General features: G+C 33.0%; 2 protein-coding genes and 2 long non-coding RNA genes across 13 annotated transcripts; 2 read left to right on the forward strand and 2 right to left on the reverse strand.

The window, feature by feature from the left end:
* The first annotated feature begins 2,834 nt into the window (after nt 1-2,834).
* Nucleotides 2,835-10,300, forward strand: LOC108223357 (filament-like plant protein 4). Of its 2 annotated transcripts, none has more exons than XM_017397561.2 (6): nt 2,835-3,008; nt 4,361-4,485; nt 5,010-5,322; nt 5,424-7,803; nt 8,867-8,912; nt 9,723-10,300. In XM_017397561.2, the coding sequence occupies exons 2-6, from the start codon at nt 4,375-4,377 to the stop codon at nt 10,161-10,163; spliced, it is 3,291 nt and encodes a 1,096-aa protein (XP_017253050.1). In that variant the 5' UTR covers nt 2,835-3,008; nt 4,361-4,374; the 3' UTR covers nt 10,164-10,300. The 2 variants fall into 2 exon arrangements, with proteins under 2 accessions (XP_017253050.1, XP_017253051.1); XM_017397562.2 differs by lacking the exon at nt 2,835-3,008 and adding an exon at nt 3,356-3,825.
* A 4,415-nt stretch (nt 10,301-14,715) lies between these two features.
* Nucleotides 14,716-16,862, reverse strand: LOC108222507 (uncharacterized). Its single transcript, XR_001806980.2, has 3 exons — nt 16,462-16,862; nt 15,922-16,324; nt 14,716-15,064 (listed from the first exon to the last, which is right to left on the reverse strand). It is a non-coding gene; the product is annotated as an uncharacterized LOC108222507 (long non-coding RNA).
* A 3,033-nt stretch (nt 16,863-19,895) lies between these two features.
* LOC135153023 (protein SMALL AUXIN UP-REGULATED RNA 54-like) lies at nt 19,896-20,591 on the reverse strand. Its single transcript, XM_064094619.1, has one exon. It carries the CDS (start codon nt 20,406-20,408, stop codon nt 20,079-20,081), a length of 330 nt encoding a protein of 109 aa, XP_063950689.1. The 5' UTR covers nt 20,409-20,591; the 3' UTR covers nt 19,896-20,078.
* A 243-nt stretch (nt 20,592-20,834) lies between these two features.
* LOC108220549 (uncharacterized) lies at nt 20,835-24,798 on the forward strand. Of its 9 annotated transcripts, XR_001806750.2 has the most exons (8): nt 20,841-21,360; nt 21,607-21,735; nt 21,849-21,927; nt 22,086-22,260; nt 22,734-22,869; nt 23,525-23,579; nt 23,683-23,728; nt 24,397-24,798. It is a non-coding gene; the product is annotated as an uncharacterized LOC108220549 (long non-coding RNA). The 9 variants fall into 9 exon arrangements; XR_010292510.1 differs by having other exon boundaries at nt 20,836-21,360; nt 22,734-23,579; XR_001806749.2 differs by lacking the exon at nt 23,683-23,728 and having other exon boundaries at nt 20,842-21,360.
* The last annotated feature ends 254 nt before the right edge of the window (nt 24,799-25,052 follow it).

The raw sequence follows: 25,052 nt of genomic DNA on the forward strand, positions 1-25,052 counted from the left end.
CCGTCTCCCGTTCGTGACCGGGATCGAGGAGGTAAGGAGTTCAAGACAGGGTCGAAAATGGGTATCGAATTCCGGGATGGGGCGGGAATAGCACTCCCCGACACCGAAATGTCCTCTGCCCATCCTTATGTCTTATACGAAGGAAATAAGATAGAAGAGTAAATTGTAATCTCTAAACACACGATTTGTGAGTTGGATAGACTGGAGTGCTGGCTTTCTTTTTTTTTTTTTAAAAAAAAATATTTAAGTTAAAGATTAATTTTATAAAATATATTTTCATTTGTAAAATCATTACTTCCTATTCTCTTTTTGTTAAATATTATTATTTATATGTTTTGATATTTTTCTTACAAAATAAGCCATCTCTCTATTTTTATTGGACATTTTAAAAAAATTGTGTTAACATCTATAATACAACACGGGTATTATTTACACTATTTTTTTCAAGTTAGGGGTAACTCTAACAACCCCTAGTCCTCTTCTAGTTCTGCCACTGGACATGAATCATTTCTTGAGTTTAAAATAGTATATTAGTGTTGAGGTGAATATATTACATGAAACACTATTCATTAAAAATATAATCAAATCACCAATTTATTATTATTTCTTGGATAACATTGATGTATTATTAGATATTGCTCATTATTTATAATTTTATTATATAATAATAAAAGTATTGTTAATGTAACAGTGACATGTAGAGTCACACATAAAGAATACTTAAAAAAAATTAATGACAATTAATTATGTGATTCAAATTATCTACGATATTAATTAAGTGAGACTGGAATACTAAATTGAATAAAATAAATTATAGTTAAAATTATTTAAAATAAATCCGAAATCCTATTATTAACTCGTTCTACGAATCAGACAATGAAAAGAAGTCTAATTAGATGAGATTTAATTAGATAATAAAAAAGGAGACTAATTAGATAATAAAAAAAGAGTTTAATCAAATGAAATCTTATTAGATAATGAAAAAGGATTCCAATTATATAATAAATAGGAGACTAATAAGATAATGAACTAATTTATTATTAACACTAATAATATTATTGTATTATATTATATACATCTCGATAGACTCATTTAGGTAAAAAGATTTTGTTTTTGACAAAATTCCTAATAGTTGAAAGATAGTAGATTAGTTTTGGTGGCCAGTACCTCACTCGTTAATTAGCGGAAGAGAGCAATGAGTCCTCAAACAAGCTCTTAATTCTAAAATTTAGGAGGATATGAAAATTTAGAGCTCCAATGGGCTCCTAATAACTCTTTAAAAGTTTAAGAGCTTCCTCTCTCTGTTTTCTTTTAAAGTGCACCTAGGTGCTCCTAACTTATTTTCTTTGAATAAAATAATCACTTTCTTTTATTTCTATTCACTTCTCTCTCCAACTTTTCTCCTAAATAATAATAAAATATGAGTTAAGTGCAATTATAAAGAGTAGTATTGGAGTTCACACATTATTCAATGTACTAACTATTAGGAGCCACATTTTATATTATTGTTTAAAGAATGATTTAGGAACACCTTTGGAGATGCTCTTAAAGGTATATGAGGTATATGTGAATGCCTATAAGATCCAAGACACTAGTTAATTTAGTGATGGTAGTAAGTTAGGATCGCTAATTGACATTCATATTCGATAAGTCTATACGATGTAACGTTAGGCTGTTTTTCAAAAATATAACGCTACATAGATGTATTTTAAAACAAAACGTTACTTCATTTGTATTATTAAATGATATTTGGAGACAATTTTTCACAAATCTATTATTCACGACATTTCTTATTGATTTTGTGAGATATGGTCTTTTTTCCAAATATTACACATAATAGTAGACGTATACCGTACATAGAAGCTTAAAAACCCAAGCTTTACTTAATATGTAAATAAAATAATATAAAAAATTGTAAATCAAAATACAGGTATTTTGTTAATAACGTGGGTTTTTTTTTATCGTCAAATAAAACAAAAAAAATACTCTGTACACTCCTAGAACAATATACATCGAAAAGCGGGTAGCACAGTAATTGTACACACATCTCCCTTTACGAAACATCGGTATTCTGAAACTAAAAAAACCCTCATGTTTTGGAGGTTTCCAAATTCCAACGTCCACCCCTTTCTTTTAAAGTGATGCTCCAACGCCACTCCATACACACACACCTTTATTTTTTTTTATTTTTACAATAGTGAAAAAAGCCGCGCTTCGCGGCGGCGTTATAAATTTTTTATAAATTTAGACAAAAAATTGTTTTAGCTACTTTCCCGTCAAACATAATACTAATAAAAAAATATTATTATTTAGGTAAAAATTAATTTGGGCCGCCCTCCCCTTAAACACAATACTAATAAATAATTTTTTTTATAAAGTTTGATACGAAATACTATTATAATTCCATGAAAGTTATTTTCAGTCGTGTTCCCGTTAAACATATCTTCAATATATCTTATCGAAAATAAGAATTGTATATATTACTTTACATATCTTAAACATAAATTGTATTTAATCTATTATTATTAGTTTGAATAAATATAATCCTATTTGTTTTGGATAACTAAATAAGAAAAGAATTGTATCATCTTTAGAATTCAATAAGAAATACTATTGTATCATCTTTAGAGTTTAATAAGAAATACCAAATAAGAAAAGAAGTGTATCATCTTTAGAATTAAATAAGAAAAGAATTGTATTACTTTTAGAATTCTCGGACCTGATTTTTTGAATTATAACTATATTTTCTCTCCGAAAATCAAGAAAATTCAGAGGACTGAATCGAGCAATCTTAGAGACGCCCGCATCCTCCTTTATATATATATATTGACTATCTATAGAGTTTTTATATCCCACTACAACTCACCTTCTCCACTCCATCTCTCTCCATCTCTCTCTCTCTCTCTCTCTCTCTGCGAAACAAGACCTTAAATATAACACTTTACACTTCACACGGGCTAACTAACAGTACTCGAGTTTTACTCAGTATCCGAACTACATTGCCTCCGGTAAGTTGCTTCACATACACTAAAACACATGTCTGTTTAATATGTTCTGTCGGAACTTGTTCTTTGAGCAACTCAATCTCTTGTGTGTATATCTCACGCTTCTTCATGTTTTTTTATTGTTTTGATTTATATGTGAAACTGAGGAGCTTGAATGACTTGTATTTTCTTGCTTTTTCTCGATTTCAATGTAAATAACGATGGATTTAATTTATGCTAGAATTTGATTTATTTGTGAAAGACTTATGAAGCTTTGGCTTTTTTTCTTTTTTTTCTTTTTGGTTAAGCAACTATATGTGTTTGTTGCTATGGTGAATTAGTCAATGTGATATCAAGTCCTATATAGAATATATAGGACCTATGAAATAATGAAATTTATTGGATTTCCTATTCGAATAAATTTTCCGGAATTAGATGTGATCTACGCGCATGCTAGGCTAGAAAAAGGAGTAGTGAGTGAATGAAAATGACAGAGCACCCAGAACCAAAAAATAAAAATTCAAGTCATGAATCTGACATTTCGAAATTTATTGTTTTCTGGGAACAAATAATAACACAGTTCTTCTATGTATGTATGTCAGAATGGAATACCACTTAACTTAAGTGAGTATGATGTTATACTATTTTATATGGTATCACGGAACACACAGAGTCGACAACAAACCCTGCTGAAATTGGATTAGTAATAGACCAGTAGTTCATGTTCTTTTCAGTCGAAGCATTTAAAATTCGAGTAATGGTTTATTACTTTGTTTCCGATTGATTTGCTATGCTGTTATCTCGCTGCCTGATATCATTTCAGATATTTGCCTAATTCTGCGTAATTCCTCTATCTTGCTATGTTCTTAATAAGAAGATATGTTGCTAGCTACTTGCACTTGTTCTTATTGTGGCCTCAAACTGGGATTTTAATCCAAATCAGAGGTTTGAATGCCTATTTGGACGTGGATGCATATTCATCCCTCCTTTTTATATATGTTTGTTTAAATTTGTTGGAAAATTATTATTTAGCTGATGCTGAAAATATGATTTCCAAATAAGAATGCTTCATACTGCATTTAAGGACAGCCACACTTCGAAAAGCAAGAGGAAGTGGCAAAAGTTCAGGTCCTATATTATGCATATAGTTATTGATGAAACTGAATATATTTTGCTTGCACATAAGAGAGATTGAAATTTTCTTTGCACAGATGAGATGTGATTTTATCAAATTTTAACACATTTCCCAATCACTGCATATCGAAGGGTGTAGCTCTCGCTCTTAGAAAATGCCTTTCTGTGTAGAATGCATTTGAAACACATTTAAGATTTGTTCAAGTCAAATTTTACTGACACTGTTATACTACCATTTGCAGCTATACATTCCGTTATGGACCGACGGAGTTGGCCCTGGAAAAAAAAATCTTCGGATAAATCAGCTACCGAGAAAGTAATTGCTACATTAGAATCTGCCGGTGCTCCAGATCTAGCTGGATCTGTGGTATGTACATCGTTACATTAGTATAACTGTATAATATGTTAGTCATACAGAACTCCATTGGATGACATTAGAATTCCTTCATCGCTTTGTTAATTGAGATTTGTGAGCATGTAGAGACAGTAGAGCACCTCAACCTTTTCGTCTCGTTTGTTCTTGTTCAGGGTTAGAAATTTTATACATCTGATATATACTAATGGAATAGGAAACTGTATATATTCTTTTTTGAAATAATGAGAAATCAAATGTCAAGATTAAAAAGTGTGCAAGTTTCCCTTCCTCCCCATCGCCCCCCAGTCCCCACCCCCCAAAACCCCAATTGGCAGACTTCTTACTTCGAATGTTATGTCAGATTTTGACCATCTATGCACATTCTAGTGTTTACTGGTGAAAGTTTTTTAAGCTGTTCAATTCACTGTAGTCAGGCTTATTATCACATCAACAGCTTCACTATATACTCAAGTTCGACTCTTCGATCTTATGCATTATTTAATTAGTTGATCAATTCTTTTGATTATATGGTTCAGGCTAAGCAGGATAACAGCAAAAAGACCAAGTATGTCCAATTATCTGTAGAGTCATATTCACATCTAACTGGATTAGAGGATCAAGTGAAGTCATATGAGGATAGAGTACAGAAATATGAGGAGCAGATTACTATATACAAAGATAGAGTAAAGGAATATGACGACCAGATGACTTCTTACGATGATAAAGTGAAAGAATTAGAAGATGAAGTGGAGGAACTGAATGAGAAGCTATCCGCAGCAAATTTAGAGATGGTGACCAAGGAAGGTCTTGTAAAACAGCACAGTAAAGTTGCTGAAGAAGCTGTTTCAGGTTTGGTGGTGTGGTGCTAATTCTCCATGAAGTATCATGCTGCTAACAAATATGTTTTTCTGGTAACAATAATCATATTAATACAAGTTTTATTTGAACAGGTTGGGAAAAGGCTGAGGCAGAAGCTCTGGATCTGAAAAATCATCTAGAATCGGTTACACTACTAAAGCTAACTGCCGAAGAGAGAGCATCACATTTAGATGGCGCTTTAAAAGAGTGTATGCGACAAATTAGAAATCTGACAGACGAGCACGAGCAGACACTTCATGAAGTTGTTGTTATGAAAACAAAAGAATGTGACATGATAAAGCTTGAGCTTGAAACACAGTTAGATAACTTAGGACAAGAACTTCGTAGATCTGTTTCTGACAACACAGCAATTTCAAGGTCTTTGCAAGAGCGCTCTAACATGCTGGTTAAGATCACTGAAGAAAAATCTCAAGCTGAAGCGGAGATTGAACAATTGAAGAGCAATGTTGACTCTTGTGAAAGGGAAATAAATTCCCTCAAATATGAACTACATATAGCTGCTAAAGAGTTAGAGATTCGTAATGAGGAAAAAAACATGAGTGTCAGATCTGCAGAAATTGCAAACAAACAACATTTAGAAGGGGTAAAGAAGATTGCTAAGCTAGAAGCAGAGTGTCAACGTTTGCGTGGTCTTGTCCGGAAAAAGTTGCCAGGACCAGCTGCGCTGGCTCAAATGAAACTCGAAGTTGAGAGCATGGGCAGGGATTCTGGAGAAAGTCGTTTAAGGAGGTCACCTGTAAAGCCTCCTTCTAGTCCCCGCAGTCCACACATGTCCACTTTCACTGAATTCTCACATGATAATGTACAAAAGTACCAGAAAGAAATTGAGTTACTAACTGAACGCTATTTGGCAATGGAAGAAGAAACAAAAATGCTCAAGGAAGCGTTGGCCAAGCGAAATAGTGAATTACAAGCTTCCAGAAGTGTGTGTGCCAAGACAGTCAGCAAAGTTCAAATTTTGGAAGCACAATTGCAAGCAAATAATCGACAAGGACACACATCAAAAATTGATGGTCAAATTGTGTCTGAAAATTACTTCAGTCAAAATGCATGTAACCCACCCAGTCTAACATCCATGTCAGAATATGGACATGATGATGAAGCAAGTTGTGCTGGGTCTTGGGCTATGTCTGAGCTCCCCAGTTTTAACAAGGGAAAGAACATCGAAAGTCCAAGAAAAAGTGGAAATCCATATAGGATAGGGCTGATGGACGACTTTCTAGAGATGGAAAAGTTGGCACATTCATCTAAATCTTCAAATGAAACTAGTCCAAGTTCTGATTCGAGTACCAGAACATTTGAAAATGTGAATCATGATTTGTCAGAGGCCACTGTGGGTTTACAACTTAAAGATCAGCCACTTTCAGAATCTTTAAATATTAGTTCGAACGGGGAGGATCTGTCGCCATGTTTGAAACTCCAGTCAAAGATCTCACTGATATTTGAGTCCGCGTCGAAAGAATCTGATTTGAAAGAACTTTTGGAACATATCCGAAACGTAGTACAGGACATGGATGCAAGTTTGCATCAGAGTTCAGTGAGCTCTACTAATACTGCAGGTGATTGTCCAGCTTTACCTGAGAACTCCATGGACATTGCTGGTAAAGTATCCTCTTTGTCTCAGGAAACCCACAAACCATCTGAAGCTGTTCATATAATTGATGAAGATATGGTGGCTGCTGTATCTCAAATTCATGAATTTGTATTGCTACTTGAAAAAGAGTTTAGAGCTGTCCAGAACTCATCACTGGAAGGTGACGAGTTAACTAAAATATTGGGGGAATTCTCTGCTGCTTTTGATGAGGTTAAAAACAGCAATATAAGCTTGAACGAATTCGTTATTTCCCTTTCCCGTGTATTCAGCAAAGCCAGTTATTTCCGTTTTGATGTCCTGGGTTACAAACATATCGATACTGAAGGAAGTACTTCTGATTGCATAGACAAAGTTGCTTTACCTGAGAACAAGGTAGTTACAAACTCTACACAGAGGTATGCAGATGGCTGTGCTCATTTTTCTGATTCAACATCTGATCCTGACATTCCCCATGAAGGTGCTTTTGTCCCTACCTCTGAAGTGAAATCCTCATGGACTTGCTCACTGAAGGACTTGGAGTTGCTAAAATCAGAAAAAGACAACACTATAATTGATCTAGCTAGATGTACTGAAGATCTAGAATCCACTCGGTCCCGGTTACAGGAAACAGAAGAACTTCTTGCTGAAGTTAAATCACAACTGGCATCTGCTCAAAAAGTGAATGGTCTAGCCGAGACACAGCTGAAATGTATGGCTGAATCATACAGGTCTCTAGAAAAGCATGCAGAGGAGTTACAAATTAAGGCAGATTTTCTACAGGCTAAAGCAGATAGTTTGGATAGTGAGCTTCAAGTGGAGAGGAGGAATCACGAGGATTCTCTTGCCAGATATAATGATCTTCAAGAAGAATTGAAAAGGTTTGCAATTTTTATTTAATTTCAAATATGCAAATTGTTTTCATTAGGTGACTTTTCCATTCTACTTGATTGTCCAGCCTAATGTTATATAGCTATACATATGACCTACCGGTAATTTGTCCATGGTATAAAATTTGGCTCAATGATCTTTTAACCCTTGAAGTTTATGATTGTGTTTTCATCAAGCCCTAAAATTTATACTAGTACTTTTTAACCCTCACTCAAAGTAGGGATATGTACTTATTGACCCTATACCGTGACGAAGTTGTATAACAGTATATATCGGAGGGACATAAATGACAATTGACCCTCTGATATAGTGTTATACACCTTTGTTGTGGTAGGAGGGTCAATTGGTCCAAAGGATTATTAAGCCCTGAACCTTTTCTTAGACAAATTTAAGAAGTAGTATCGTAACCTAGCAGAAAATGAACCTTTTTTCTTATACACTAGTGTCACTGTATAAGGGTCAATAGGTATTTATCCCGTACCTTTGTACCTTGAGGGTATAAATTACGGGGTTAAATCTTAGGACTTGATGGGTTCATAGTTATAGTCATTAATTTTAAAAGCTAAAAGGCCATTAATCCTTAAAATTTTGACGGGAAGGATATTAGATAACTTAAGAGAGGGATGAAGAGGAGAGGAACTTCATTCTTCTTTGTCATTTTTCGGGATAGAAAAAATAAATTCACACACAAAACTTTATAATGATTTTGTTCTGTCTGATATACAGTTATATTTTTACACTATTAATGAATGTGTTTTGGTGATTGTACATAATGTTAGAGGCCTAATAGTATTATAGGTCTGGGTCCATGCTATACTTCACACTTTAAAGTACAACAGTGGCCTTTTATGTTAAAAAAAGGGGACCCAGTTACCTTACCGCGCTTATCGTGAAATTTTTTGTGTTTTTGCCTTGCCGCTCTCAATTGGGAAGGTAAGTATGCTGCACCAGACGTCTGTTATGGACTTGGCCTTAATATAATAGTTATGTGTACAAACTTGTACGTTTTACTTGCCAAATGCCCCTAAGTTTTTCTTGATTTACTTGTTTCAGGATCGAGAGCTTTCCAGTAAATCAAGTTGATGCCAAGAGTAGTCAGGTAAGTGCTGAAGTCTGTCTATACGTGCATAAATATTAAATAGTAATTGAATTTATAAGATTATATATCATGCTTCTTTAGGCGTTCTGGTTAACCACACTTTTTACATGTTAATGTTGCTAAATCAATTGCCTGTTGGTAGGTCAATAGTTCAATTATTGCTGTTAACCGCGGAAAGATGAGGGTTTCTTAACCGATATATGCAGGACTGTCCTGCAAAATTAAGCTTGTATATGGTTTATGTTATTCATTTTCTGGTCTCCATTCTGAAAACAATACTCTTTCCATGGTGTTAGAGTGTCTCATGCTCCGCAATTTTGTTTAAGTAGTCAGTTTTACTTGATAATATAATGAGAATTAAGTTTGTTAACAGATTAATGTTGCCATACCTTCAGTTCTCTTGTAACTCATCCTTAGTAGAGGTATACATGGAGAAGAAAAGCCCTTAACAATTAAGATGTAAGAATCTAGCTAACCTACTATTTCCAAACCGAAGGGAGTAATAATTTTTCTTTTGTCAACTTATCTGGTGAATTTGGTACAAGTAATCTGGAAGATTGCGGAGCTTATGAGTTCTATGAAAGATAATGAAGAGATGCATTTGTAGTGAAAATCAACGATGATCTGGTCGAGTAGCAATTGTTTTTTTTATTGTATAGGATGTAATATGCCAAGTATTTGTTAGCTACTATCTTAGAAATGTAATTACATATATTCAGTCATATCTGAACTGTATTCATTTTGCTTTGTGTATGTAGCTTAATCTTGATAATAAAGCTTATTTTCCCCCCTGTCTGTTTCTCATTATAGGAGACAGAGTTAGCGGCTGCAGCTCAAAAGCTAGCAGAATGTCAAGAAACTATTTCTCTTCTAGGCAAGCACCTGAATTCAATGCGCCCTCAAATGGAATCTGGCGGGTCTCTAACCAAGGAGATGATTCTAAAGAAGGATGGAATCTTCACTGAAGATAAACTAACAAGTATCATGAATATGCAGGATGGTAATAAATCTGAGTCTGATAGTTTTCGTTCAAATATGCATCGAGCTGGTAGTGACTCGGATATATTTAATACACCACTTTCTCCATCCTTTTCTGAAGCAAACAATCTATCAAGATCACCAATCACTTCAAAGCATTATCCCAAGCACAGGCCAACTAAGTCAGGCTCTTCTTCCTCTTCAAACCCAACATCAGAGAAACACAGAGGAATTAGTAGATTCTTTTCTACGAAAACAAAGATTGAGCACTAGGTCTAGTTGTTTACTGTGTGCATGGTTTTATATCAAGGCTTTTTATTTAATTGTACCAAGAATCATCCGTTCGTATGTTCTGTAAATAAACACATATTTAATATCTTGCTCTACAGCTCCAGTATTCTTATTCTCCAGTTGGCTTTCTAAAGATAAATAAAATCGGTGCAACCATCAATTCACTATCAGGAATGCAAAATCTATGGGAATTGAACGAATAAAAGTGAACACAGCTTTTGGTTTGGCATTTGAAAATATTTAGCTTGGACTACGTTTGCTTTGAAATGGAACACAACTTTTTATGAGAATTAAGTCACCAATCCACTCAATTGCTTTAGAAATGGACACAGTTATTTCGTGTGCATACTATCACTTTATTGAGAAATAAATGCATATTCAGTAATGCAGCTTTTAACAATTTTTCAAAGGTTATTCAAAAAAAAAAGAAAAAAACAATTTTTCAAAGGATCATTCCAATGTACATTGTCCAAAGGTACAAAATAAACATTATTGATGAGTTGTGTATTTTTATTGACAGTATCGATGAAAATACACAGATCTATCTATATTTTGAATTAGAAAAACAATAAAAATACATCAAATTCATAAAAATTAATGCTTATTACGTGTAATTGGACACAGAGAATTGGTATTTTAAAATCTACATTAAAATTTTTGGTGTCCGCATGTTTCTTGTTTGATAACTACTTCATTAGTGGTATATTGAACACGAAAGACCTATCAGCAATCTTTTGAGTTGCGAACTATGATTGTTGACAGAAGTATACTTTAATTTCTTCTTCGGAGTTCGATACTCGTTTAATAATATTAATAGTTCATTTTTAATTTTTATAATCAAATTAATTAAATATTGACCTATTTTAATTTAATATTGACCCATTTTTTCATATATTTTATAATTGGATTTCTTAAAATAAATACCACTAGAAAGTATGCATAATCAATTTTAAATTCTTAAATTCATATTAATAATTTTTAAATTTTAATTCATTTTATCATCGTTAAGATTAGAAGTGGATAAATAATAAATAACAAAAAAATATATGCTACATCTTGAATTTCTTAACTCCCATATTTGTCCTAAAGAGGACCCAATATATTAAAAAGATTTAATTACCAAAAAATTTTAATATAGCTAAATTTTAATATATGTATAATAAGTTATGTAAACTTTTAAAAATAAAAATAGAAAATTTGACGTCTTGTCCTGTGACATTCATGTCAACTATGAATTAACCATGGTCAGAAATTTATTAAAATTGGGTTATGTCAAATAGATTTTGTATTACCTAGTTGCATTATTCTGCAACAAAAACAGTTTTATGGTTAAAATGAAAAAATCACATAAGTTTAATAATTTTTTTGGTCATTAAGTACATTAAAAATGACCAATATTCCAGGATCATTATAGATCATCAAATTTATTTTATTATAGAATGCATATAAAATGTGATTCTAATATAGAATGCTATAACATATATTTATTATAAGTAATTTAACACTTAATATTTGAAGAAAAAAAGTTTATTTTTCGAAATTGATTCCACAACAGAATTTCTAGATGATTACTATTATGTTATAAAATTATTTTGAGATATAAGTGGTTATGACATGGAGTGCTATTAAAAATATCTACCGTTTTGCACCAGAAAATAAAATAAGCCCACATTATGCTTTTCCATAGAGCTATAATCCATTTTTGTATTTTTTTTTCCTTTTACATATTAAATTTATTTTTTTTTTCAAAAAAATAATACCCATTATTTTGGAAATATATTTTTCTTTATAAGACTAGAATGCAATCACTCAAGATTTTTTTTACTAAAGCAATTTTAAATTATCTAACTTATAAAGCACAAAGTTAAAGTACCTGAAAATAAAACAAGAACAAATAAAATTAAAGTTAATAAATTATAGTCATAAAGGCTTATAAAAATAATGCAAAATTAAGTCTAATTAAAGAAATTCTTTTGACCAACACGATAAAACCAGTTATCGTGGCCATGATAAAGTTGGTAACCAAGTGCGGAGCGGATAAGTGCCGAAAGCGACTTAAAAGGATGAAATGTTAACTAAATAATTTTAATAATGTTAGAATTCTATTTTTTTTAGTCAAACTAGTACTCCCTCCGTCCCGCTGAGTAGTATATATTGGGGGACGGGGACGCGGACTTTAATGCTGCTAAAAAGTGTAGTTGTGCAATTTATTTTTAAAATTTTCTTTTCTAAATTAAAGTTTGGATGTTATATTTTTATACAGAAAAAGAAAATCTCAAAAATAAGTTACGGAACTATATTTTATAAGAGCATTGATATGCGTGTCGAGCAGTTAAGAAGAAACGTATAGAATTAAATGGGACAGAGGGAGTAAGTAGTAACGGATCATTACTTACAAAATTATATATTAATCAAAGAACATCCGATCGAAGCATATATTTTTCTGTATGAAGAATATATTATCAAGACTAAAATTATAGCGTTTGAATATTATCATTGAGCCTCTCCTCCAAATCCTAAAAAAACCTCTTCTTCCTTTTGTCTAGCCGTCGTGAGGTTATTTTCTTTGTTTTGTTCTTGTGTTTCAATAATACTCCTCTCCAGGTAAGGATTTCTATCATACAAGATTGTATCTTTGTTTGATAAAATCTTTTTTTGGGTGAGTTTTGTTCCCAATTTATTTGGGTTTTGTTTATTCTCTCCTTGTGAGAGCTTTGTGTGTTTTTTGGTATGTTTTGGTGTGATTCAATGTCTAGGATGTTAGATCTGTCAGATTTTCAAGGGATTGATTCAGAGGTTAAGATTTATATGAGATTGCAGTTACGATCGATAGCTCAAACGGGTTTTGATGAAGACTATATGTGTATATATCAATTTCAACAAATCGCTTGATTGAGTCTTTATAAAGACTAGATTAATCAGCGATATGATCTGTTTTATATTTGTTCGACTCGATTGTTCTTGTAGATGCCGTATGGCTTTCCATTTTTGAATTAATTTCTTTTTTTCAAAAAAAAAAGAGACTAAAATTATAGCATAACCACATCAATTATGACACAAGTCCTTCTACATATACGACATCATATAATTTTGTACAAGGTAAAAAGCCCAAGGCGCTTCGACAAAACCACTGTACAAGGGTACAAGCAGAGAGACAAACGAATTTCTATCTGTTTCGAGATGAGTTTAACTTGGCACAACTAGTTTGTACAGGAAAAGCGTTCACGGGATAAGAAATTAGAATTCGCACTCAGTATCGCTTCATCATGCCCATACATCTTGGAATAGCCTCATCACGGGTGCACCGTCTCGGCTCGACTCGTCGAGACTCTTAGCTTGTCTCGACGAGATGCGTTTCATCTCAACCCAGCTGCAGCAACAAGCAACGGTTGGCTCCACCATCCCGTAATGTCACAGCAAATTGCGACTGCAAAGCTGAATCATTTGTCCACGTGTCTGCGACAGCGTTCAGGACAGATTGTTGTGCTAACTTAGCGATCGATATTGACTAACCGATTTAATTGATATATTTGCGATAGATTTTAGCGACCGAATGCAATGGCTAAGTTAGCGCTCGATATTGATTATCGGATTTAGTGAATATATTAACGTTCACCCCAGTTCCTCATCCCTAACAGCTCCTAAATTCTAACTCTCTTCATATAAATAGTCACTATCGACTTCCATCTTACTCGACCTTTCTCTCTCACTCTCTCACTTTGTCGAACTCTCTCTCACTCACATCTTTCTCATATTTTGGTAACAAAAAGCATTTTTCCACTTATATTAACGAGGCAGCATCATGTTTATGAAATACTACATTAAAGATGATATGACGAAACATATTGAATTAAAGTTTTTCTTTACTTGCAAACACTACAAGGAAAACAGCATCAGACAAGCGTTTTTGCCCGTTGTCTGATACCAAGAAAAACCGTGGTCTATTGCGATGCCGTCTGATACACGCCTCAGACAACGGTACCGACCGTTGTGTGAGATCAAGAAACACAACGGTTTATGTTTAACAGCGTGTTGTGTTACACCCAGAAACAACAACAGATAAGTTTAACAAAGTGTTGTTATAAACATTTCACAACAACAGTCATATTTCGAATTTGTGTTGTTATTAGGACTATCCACAACAGTTTGTGGATATATTTACTTGTTAATAAGAGTATCAGACAAGATTGTTTGAGTTATAGAGGCTCGTGTTTTACCACCTTGTACAACGGGCTTAGAGTAGTGGTCACTTGTGTAAGGCTCCTTATAACAATAGTTTATTTGATGAAACAATTGTGTGAAAGCTCTTCTACAACGGTTTTTGTTCCAAATGCTTGAATAATGTTGATTTAGACAATGGTTTGTTACTACTATATACTTATTTGTATATGTCTTAGACAACGATTTTATTCTTAAAATTGTGTTGTTTGTAGGGCATAAGACAACTGTTTTCTTTTTCTTTTCCTTTTGTATTTAGTTATGTCACACAATGGTTTTACATAACCTAATCAAATCATGCTGAAGAATATAATTAACAAGCCATAAATTAGTAACAAAAGTTTTTATTACCAACTATAGTAACAACGTACAATCACATACAAAAATTTGTTTCACACAATTGACAAGAGCCTATATAGAGTAGATAGAAGCCAACAGAAAGCCCTTTGCAAGATAGAGCAGCTTATTGGAGTTTGACCTCCATAATTGTTGCAAGAAAAATAATAACTCCTAGTGTTAGACAATAGGGCTTTAAGATCTACTCCGTATTTGTTGTCTTCTTGACGACAACTCCATTTAATACTAGGGCCAGTAGCTGAATCGACACATGCTTTCCATCCTTGGTTGGCCAGAGGCCCCCATAGAGCAGCTTTTTGTTCATCTGACTAAAAATGAATAAAGCAAATGAGCACATGAAGTTTTTACCATACAAAATTCAGATAAACCACAACCAAATATGCAGCTCAGGCAACTCTTTACTCTTACACACAGTTTGTCAGAGAACAACACTCTTAAGCAGGTTCATATGTCTCGGTTTTATGGCATTAAATTCATGCACAAGATGATCACAAAGTCAGCTATTAGAAGCACAATTCCCCAACTTTTGGCCCTTATGACAAAGAAAAACCTAGGTTATCAGTGCACCCACACTTAAAAACTCCAAGTCTTCTTAATTACGTTCAAGCGTTTCTAGTTGTTACGACTTTGCACATGAATGAAGTCGGTCAATTCAAGCTTAGTCCATTACTAAAATTATCGTCCTTGATGATTCGAATAGTGTGCTTAAATTGTTCGTATTTGTCAATTGCCAATTTTAGTAAATTCCCAGTTTGTTATCTAATCAGACTTACTCATATCTTTTACATGTCTTAATCTACTGCCTTTGACCACAATTAAGTAGTATAACTCAAACCTTAACTGCCATACTATTAATAATTATAAGGTAATTTAATTTCTACACAAACTAATCATCTATCACAAAAATCTCACCTAACCTAAAACTCTCACACATGTTAGAGTAAAAACTAACAAAAAAAATAATCACAGATCGCAAATACTACATATATCTATAAGAAGAAAAAGAATTCCCAACAACCCATAATCTAATAAGAAAACAAACACAACCAATATAGAGAAAGATAACACTGAAGGCCAATGAATGTTGATACACATAATCAAGAACACATATCATATATGAATGACACATATATTTATAAACACATATGAAGCTGAAAATGCATACCGGCAGAAATGAAGAAGAGGCGCGGCTAGAGGGAGTGAAAAGAGTGAGCAATACAACAGCAGCAGCATCTAGAGCTCCTCCTGAATTCTGGTGGAGGAGCATCATTCCGGCAGATTCAAACAAGGCAGCTACTCCGGTAAGTCAAAACTAAACAATAAAATAGCCCCCCTTACAAAAAAACAGAACAGAGAGAGAGAGATGAGGGGGATGAAAATAAATAAAGAAATCTATGCTTCTTTTTATCATATCTTTAACTGAGCTTGCTCTCAAAATGTCATCTCTTTAAGCACATTTTCTCAAAAATTAAAAAGGGGACCTAGATATTCTGATCCTTAAGGAGAAGGTGTTCAAAAGCAGGCTGATGTGAGATTGGAATAAAGTAAATGGTATCCCCATCTGGGCTCTGCTCATTCAAAACAACACCAATTAAGAACTATACTTTCCTATAAACAAAATCAAAATACTATACAAATGCAAAAACAAATGTGACACAAATGCTAAATACATACATAAAAATGTGAGTAGATGTAAAGATATGACCTGAATGGATTTGATGGGGGGCTTGTTGAGTCGATTTAAGTGCTTCTGATGAACCTCAAGCTTCTGCCAAAAAAGGCCACTCCCTCTAGGCACAGGGCTACTCCAACACAAAGTGAAGAAGAAAAACAAGAAAACAAGAGGATAAAGAGAAGAGAGACAACTACAGAGAAGAGAAGAGAGAGCCGGACAGAGAAGAGAGACAACGAGAGAGAAGAGAATAAAGCTAGATGGTCAGAGAGAGAAGAGAAGAGAAGAGAGACACCTGAGAGAGAGAAGCATAAAGGGGGAAGGCCGTCGACCTGCCGATTGGAGTTTGGAGAGAAAGATAAGGGGGGAAAATCAAAATTAGGGTTAATGCTGAAGGGGGGAAACGAAAACTTATGCAGGGGAATGAAATGGTTCAGCTGGAAAGTTTAAAATAAAAAATTGTATTATTATATTTTAATATATTGTCTAGTTGAATTATGAAAAAAATGAATGTTTTAAATATTTATTTATAGTTGATTATCGAAATATCATTAAAAATAGAATTTTAAGTATATGATAATTTAATAATATTAAAAATAAATATTTTATAATTATCTTATACGATCTTTTAGCAAGACTATAGTAGGATATTGTGTCTGGTAAACAAAATAATTTAAATTAATTTAAACAATCAGTAACCACCAAAAAATTCAGTTATTAATATATATTATAATAAAATTATGTAATATTATTACATATTACATATTATATACTGAAATATAAATTAGTTGAAACTAAAATATTTTAAGAGTCAAATATAATTGAAATATAAATAACTGAATATTTTTATGGTTACTAATTGTTGTTTTGGGGAGAATCACCAGGCTCATTTTTTCACCTAGATAGATGTGCTTATTTTGTTTTGAGTAATTTTTTGTTATTTATATAATATTAATAATTGAAAAATATTACAAAATAGTATTAGTATGTCTTTAACGTTAAAATTTAGGAAGTACACAATAGAAATTTTGTTTTATATACGATAAGCACTTTATTAGTTATTAATTAGTAATTAGTTTTGGGATTACCATTGTATTAATTTTAAAACATATATTTATATTATGCATATATGCAAATATATATTGTTCGTTTGGACAATAAAAATAATTTTGTAGTTCGGATGTAAGTATTGGTATGTGTTCTATGTTAACAATTCAGAAAGTACTGGATGGAATCTTTGTTATGTATAAGATTAGCTCTTTATTAATTGATAAATATATTTTTCGATGATCTAACCGTACGGATGTCGAGAAATAACAATATTAGTCATGTATTAAAAATATCAAAAACTTTTATGTTTATTTTGTATGTTTTTTTAACAATACTAATCAAACATAAATTTTGTCTTATTGTAAAAAGGTGTTTTTTGTCCTGTAGTGTCTAACAGACAACGGTTTTTATACGCACTTATGTTGTCTCATTGAAAGTGACACAACTGTTATGGAAGTTATACCGTTGTAAGAGAAAACCATTGTCTAAATTAGGCTCAAACAACGCTTAAGGGAAAATCCGTTGTATAAAAGTACAGTAGACAACGGTTTATGGGAAGAAAACAGTTGTATAATAAATTTTCACTTTTATGAGTTAAAAATTCGCATTTCCTTGATCAATTCTTATTTTTATACTTTTTAACTAAAAAAATATAGTTATATTATGCATATATGCAAATATGTATTGTTCATTTGTAATACCAAGGCAAATTTTACTTCGGATGTAAGTATTGGTATGTGTTCTATGTTAACAATTCAGAAAGTACTGGATGGAATCTTTGTTATGTATAAGATTAGCTTTATATTAATTGATAAATATTTTTTTCGGTGATCTAACCGTACGGATGTCGAGAAATAACAATATTAGTCATGTATTAAAAATATCAAAAACTTTTATGTATATTTTGTATGTTTTTTTAACAATATTAATCAAACGTAAATTTTGTCTTATTGTAAAAAGGTGTTTTTTGTCCTATAGTGTCTAACAGACAACGGTTTTTATACGCACCTATGTTGTCACATTGAAAGTGACACAACTGTTACGGAAGTTATACCGTTGTAAGAGAAAATCATTGCCTAAATTAGGCTCAAACAACGCTTAAGGGAAAATCCGTTGTATAAAAGTACTGTAGACTACGGTTTATGGGAAGAAAACCGTTGTATAATAAATTTTCACTTTTATGAGTTAAAAATTCGCATTTCCTTGATCAATTCTTATTTTTATACTTTTTAACTAAAAAAAATATAGTTATATTATGTATATATGCACATATGTATTGTTCATTTGTAATACCAAGGCAACTTTTACTTCGGATGAAGTATTGGTATGTGTTCTATGTTAACAATTCAGAAAGTACTGGATGGAATCTTTGTTATGTAAAAGATTAGCTCTATACTAATTGATAAATATTTTTTTCGGTGATCTAACCGTACGGATGTTGAGAACTAACAGAATTAGTCATGTATAAAAAAAATCAAAAACTTTTATGTTTATTTTGTATGTTTTTTTAACAATACTAATCAAAAGTAAATTTTGTCTTATTGTAAAAAGGTTTTTTTTGTCCTGTAGTGTCTAACAGACAACGGTTTTTATACGAATCTATGTTGTATCATTGAAAATGACACAACTGTTACGGAAGTTATACCGTTGTAAGAGAATCCATGTTCTAACTTAGGCTCAAACAACGCTTCTCAGAACACAGCAAACAAAACACTTGTCTCATTACAACAACGGTTTCTCAGAATATTGTCTGAAGTTTCTTCACACATCGGCACTAAAAACAGTTGTCTATTGTGCATCATCACACAATACCACTGTTAAGATACCGTTGTCTGATTGAATTTACTAGACAACATTTTTTTAACGGTTGTAGGTCGTGGTGTTAGACAATAGTTTTTCCAGGACGAAAAAAAAGTGTCGTGTCTTTGTTTCGGCCAACGCTTTTTTCAGCGTCCGTTGTCTGATTAGTGTTGTCTGATTCCAGTTTTGTTGTAGTGAAACTTCAATAAAAGAAAACAATAGATGTTTGTCCGATTTGTTCATTTGAAAATCTAGCAGAATTAATTCACAAAAGCATTTGCCACCACTCCTCTCAAGAAATTAGTGTACATGCTCAGGATGTGTTAACTTTGGAGATATTTGTTAATTTTTATAATGATAATTGGGATGAGGTGAGACATAAATTATGTAGTTTTATTTAATTTGTCAACTCATTTACTCTTTTTTTTTTCAATCACTGAATTTTTCCTATTAAAATTATAACGATGCATGATGCATGATTTTGACTCTTTATTTGACCCCGATTTTACTCTACTAATTTGTATGAATTTCGATTTTCACATAGACTTAATTAGCTTATATTTGAGGGGGCCATATGTATCAATTTTGTACCTTGTTGTATATGAGTTTAAATAAAATGATATCTTTTATCTATCACTCTCAACTTTCCTTTAATATATATATATATTATTATATATATTACACCGCATAATTATAAAAGACTTGCTGAACTAATTAATGCCTGAACTCTAAAATCTTACCAAATCAACTTAATACCACATTGTCGGTTGTGATATATGATCACCCATGCACTCAGTTAATTACTTAATTAGAGACTGAAAAACATGTTCTGGGCAAGGTATGATGATCCCCATGCCGTAATCGAAGCCAAACTCCTCTTCAGCTTCTTGAAGGAGTGTCTGGAACACCGGGCGAGTCAAGAGTGAAATAGGAACAACGTACCTCCTTCTGTTGCTCCCAACGTACGCTACAAAGTGGCCTTTTGGAACGTCAAGGGGAAACCCTAGTTGTTCACCATTATTAGTGCAATGTTCCACAAAGCTTTTCTTTCCAAAACCTGAGCACCTCTTCAGAATTTGCTTCAACTGAACTGCTTGTCGTAAACTGCTGTTGGAAATCTTTAACCCCATTTGTCAATAAGTTTTTGACTTGAGTAATCTAAGTGAACTTGAGAAATATATTATGGAATTTGTTGAGGGTTTGGTGTAAATGATAAAGGCTGTAGAGAAGTATATGCAAACTAGTTGATAAACAGAAGTATTTATAGAACTCGCTGCTTCATTTGTGGCACAGATATGACGGGAAAACGTAAAATAATTGAGGACAGCGTTTGCTATTTACGTATTAAGCTGATAGATATCCCTTAAATATTAAATCCTGTTGCCAAAAATCAGCTCTTTTTACACCCCCTACCCCAAGAGTTGCATACTAATTACATAAAATGCCATCAATTTTACCTTTTTGGTGGCTGTTTTCTGGAATAAAAAGAAATGTTTATAATCTATAAAAAATGCTTTATGCCTCATATAGACCCGCTATTTTTGTTATCACGCCTTCTGTGTCTGTAATACAATTAAAGTTAATATAGCAGTGGTTCAGACAAGTGCTTTAATTTCGGAGCACTTGACTACTTTTGTAAGTGCTACTGTTTGTCTTCTTTTTCCATTTCAGAAACAAACAAATGACAGATGTATTCAGCTACAAACTTTTCTGCCTTACTCCCTAATCGGGAATTGATTTCTGCTTTCTTCTTATATGCATTTCAAATTTCAAATTCACGTAGTTCCCTGTACTTATTCCTACAATACAACCCTTAAATCAAAATGTGAAGCTTCCAGGAGAAGCCAAACTTTGAATTTCAAATCATATGACACAGACCCAGTTCCTCTGCTTTTGCTACAGAGGTTTTTCAAAAGCTCAGAAATCTCATCTCTACGAAGAAAACCCCCGTCTTATAATACCATTGACTGAGAATGTATATCACATATACTCTTTCCCCATAAAAACCCAAATTCTCTCTGTGATGTGTGTTCCTTAAACAAAAAGCTCCGTATACAATACTTCAAATGTATATTTGATTTGGTATGTACACTTCACTTCACATTTTATTTCACTGTATTTCTTATTATTGCTTATTAATTGTTAATTTGCTACAAATTGAGGTAGATACTTATGATTTCTGTTTGTGTACAAGGATTTGTTGAAAGCTTTTGGTTAGGGCTTTATATTGTGTTTTGAGGTTATTAAGAGTTGATTTGGTTATGTATGTGTATTTATGTGTGTGAGGGTTTGTTGCGGGGTTAATTAGGTTTGATTTGGTTGTTATAGTGGTAGGGATGCCGCCGGGAAGGGGGAGTGTTGTCTCTAATGTGGATGGCGTTTGGGCAGAAAGATGGGAATGCTGATGATTGTGTAGCTAAAGAGAAAGATGGTTTAGGCATGCTACACTTTAGTACTGTAAGACGATAGCACTAAATTTATGTCCTAAATGTAATTGGAAGTCTTTCGGAGCTCCTATAAAAAGTAAAAACTCTGCGCGCTGGCTAACAGGTTCTTCACCATTGTTGCAGGTGACAATAACTCTGCAGAAACAATTGCTAATGTTCTTACATCAATTTCTTTTGCGGTTCTCGGATACAAAACCCCTAGGTGTGGTTTATTATATTCCGGCATTATTGTCACATATTATACACACTTTGTATATTGGTTGGATGTGATTTTGCTCACTCCCTTATTTGATATGATGTAGAAAAAAATCTGAATTATAAGCTTTATAGCACAGTTTAACCGATATCTATTTTCTGCAGTATTACACTGATCCTATCAGTAGATACTTATTTCTCTCCTTGAAGGACAAGCAATCGATATTTCACGATCAAGGGTTGTAAGCGCTATCTCAAAACTGGAGTATTAGGAAAGTCTTCATACAAGCCCAAGGATAAAGATCATGTTGATATGGAGGTGGAAAGTGATAATATATCTGTAAGTTTGCTTGCTCATTAGCTTCTCAGTTTTATTGTTTCTGTCATTTGTAAATCAAGTTGGTCAGCAAGTTGATCATTAGTTGTCCAATTTCTCTCTGTTCGTGTATTACCTACCCGCAGTAACTGCTTTATTTCTCTATTGCCTTTTTTTTTCGAAATTTTGTTTTACATGTATTCTTTTCTTCATTTCTCCTGGTTCAATCAAGTACTGCAAGTTCAATCGTTGGGTTAATGAATAGGCTTTATGGTTCTCTATTATATAAGTTCATTGTTAATGAATGGTTTTATGGGTCTCTATTATATATGACAGATGACAGCTATAAGATTTATGTTGTTTGTGTCCGATTTGTTTGATGCCAAGTTTTACCTTTTCCTTTGATCTGATTTGCAATTCATGATACATGATTTTAGAGTTGAGGTAAGACACAATAATAGTGATAGCGTGTTTTTGTTGTTGTGCATATTTGTCAGTCGCTTGCCATAGATCAAGGAAAGGAGGTACAAGACGGAGGAAATGATAAACTGGGTACTGAGAATAAAGAAGAGATACTTACTCCTACCATCACAGAAGATCACATATGCCTCCAGTATCCAAATTCTGATCAGAGTAAGCTTATATATGTAGTCTCATAATATGCTACTACTGCACTTCTGCTCCAGTTTCGCTGTATCTTGAATAGTTGTCATCTTCTGTTTATGTTTTACTGTTTTAGTTCTCTTCTTAACATGCTTCTTTTTGTCTTTTGTTTTTGTCTCCAGTTTTAGTGTCCATTTTCATGTAAAGCCTCTGAGAGTCTAAAACATTAGTCAGATACATTAATTTGCCTTCTCCTTTAATATCATAATTAATAATAAGATAGATGAGGTATTTAAGTTGTAATGAGGTATTTGAAAGAGCTGCAAGCTGCGGACTACTGTCAAATATGATACTGTATTTTATAATGGATTACGGGATGAGCTTGACAAAAGGCCTTGGGCTTATAATTGCTTCAAGTGTCTGTCATTGTGTAAGTACTGTGTAATTATTGCTTATATGTTGTTTGTGTTTTCAAATTTTTATTTAATTATTATTATGTTCTTACTAAACCAATACTATGCTTAAGATATGCATTTGCATGAAGAAGTAGATTAAATACAAGTTACAGGAGGGAGGGGAAGATGGCAACGTCACTGTGTTTGTCTGGATAATCTCAGTTAATCTATCCATCGGATTATTGAGTTTATAAAATCCCGTTTATAATTAAGTTTTCATGTTCTTGCAGGTTAATTACAATCATCTAAAACTTGATAATTTTGCTTCTTTCATATCTGATTTTGGTATGTCTGCGCACCTTATTGCTTCATCTTCAGTTTATTGGTTTAAGTTTAAGATTGAGTATGTAGTCTTTTGATCCTGGTGGTGTTTCGGTTGATGATTTAGGACATCATGCGGGGTACTTTCAGATTCAGCATTCTCACACTGCTTAGTATGTCTGGAAATCCTTTAGATTTTTAAGTTTTCGAAATTATGTTGCAGGAATTTTATTGTTTTTTTGTAATTTTTTATGGATTTTCATGATTTCGGATTCGCTTTGGGATAGTAGATATGGCCTGGCCGGTCCCTGGAATTCATAGGTCTGATATGATTTTTGGGTTTCTTTATAACAAAAAACTATAGGGAGGAGGATTAGTTAACTTAACTAAAAATGTTTAGTTGGGTAATTTGGCATGTTGATTGAGCACAGGCCAATATAATTAAGCCTTGGTATTTTGCTTAGGGATAGTAGATATGGCCTGGCCGCTCACTGCAATTCATAAGTCTAATACGATCTTCAGGGTTTCATTATACTGAGTAGTGATTTTTCAGATTTTCAATGAGTTTGAATAGTGTAGCCGGATGTACAAGGTTTGGTATCATATTTGTTTTCCCTCTTGATATCATCTCATTAGTGTCACCGTTCAGAACTCGAACTACATACTTAACTTCTTTTGCCTCTTTGTGTTCGCCTCTTTTTAATTTCTGGTATCGTGTTGACTTTGGCTGGCCTATTATATTCACTCTATTATGTTTCTTATTTTGACTTTGGCTGGCCTAAATAGTGCAACATTGTTTGTCTCTTACATCATGCTGTTTTTTTACCTGCTTTGATTTCAGGGAAAGGAGCTGTTTTACAGAGTAATGAGGATGGTTTTTGACTACATTTATGTGTCAAGCCCGAATTCTATATCCTCGATCTATATTGTAGAAGTTTGAGAAGGACTACTTTATTTGCACTGGTCCAGCTTCAATGTTAGTACCAGTTGTTGTAAATCCCGGTGAAGAGTGGAGGGGCACAGGTCATGGAACATGATAATTTGTGATCATAAATTTATATATATGATTACTGAATCAAGTAATCTATTTTTCTCTCCCAATAGATGTAATCCCAAAAATTATTAATACAATGTTAGTATTACTTGGATCGAAAGAAAGAGTTGCAAGTTTCCTACATTTATATTGAACAAGTTTGATGATAAAATGGTGAATAGTTGAATGATAAGGATTAATTTAGGATCATTTATGTGTTACTAAAAATGATTGGCTAAAATTGGGCTAGCAAAACATTAGGTAAAAATTAAGACTTGGTAAAAACTAAAAAGAGTTGAACACATTCTGAGACTGAAGAGAGCAGCTCAGACACAAAGATAATATCTAGGCCCTCAACCTTTTCTCATGGTGAGTGATCTGGCCACTGCTCAAATTGTTTCTGGTATCTCAGCTTTTCTGTTTTCCTCCGAAGGCTATGTCTCGCAGAAGTTCAAGCACAATTT

This window comes from Daucus carota, chromosome 5 (genome assembly GCF_001625215.2).
Source record: "Daucus carota subsp. sativus chromosome 5, DH1 v3.0, whole genome shotgun sequence".
Lineage (NCBI taxonomy): Eukaryota > Viridiplantae > Streptophyta > Magnoliopsida > Apiales > Apiaceae > Daucus > Daucus carota.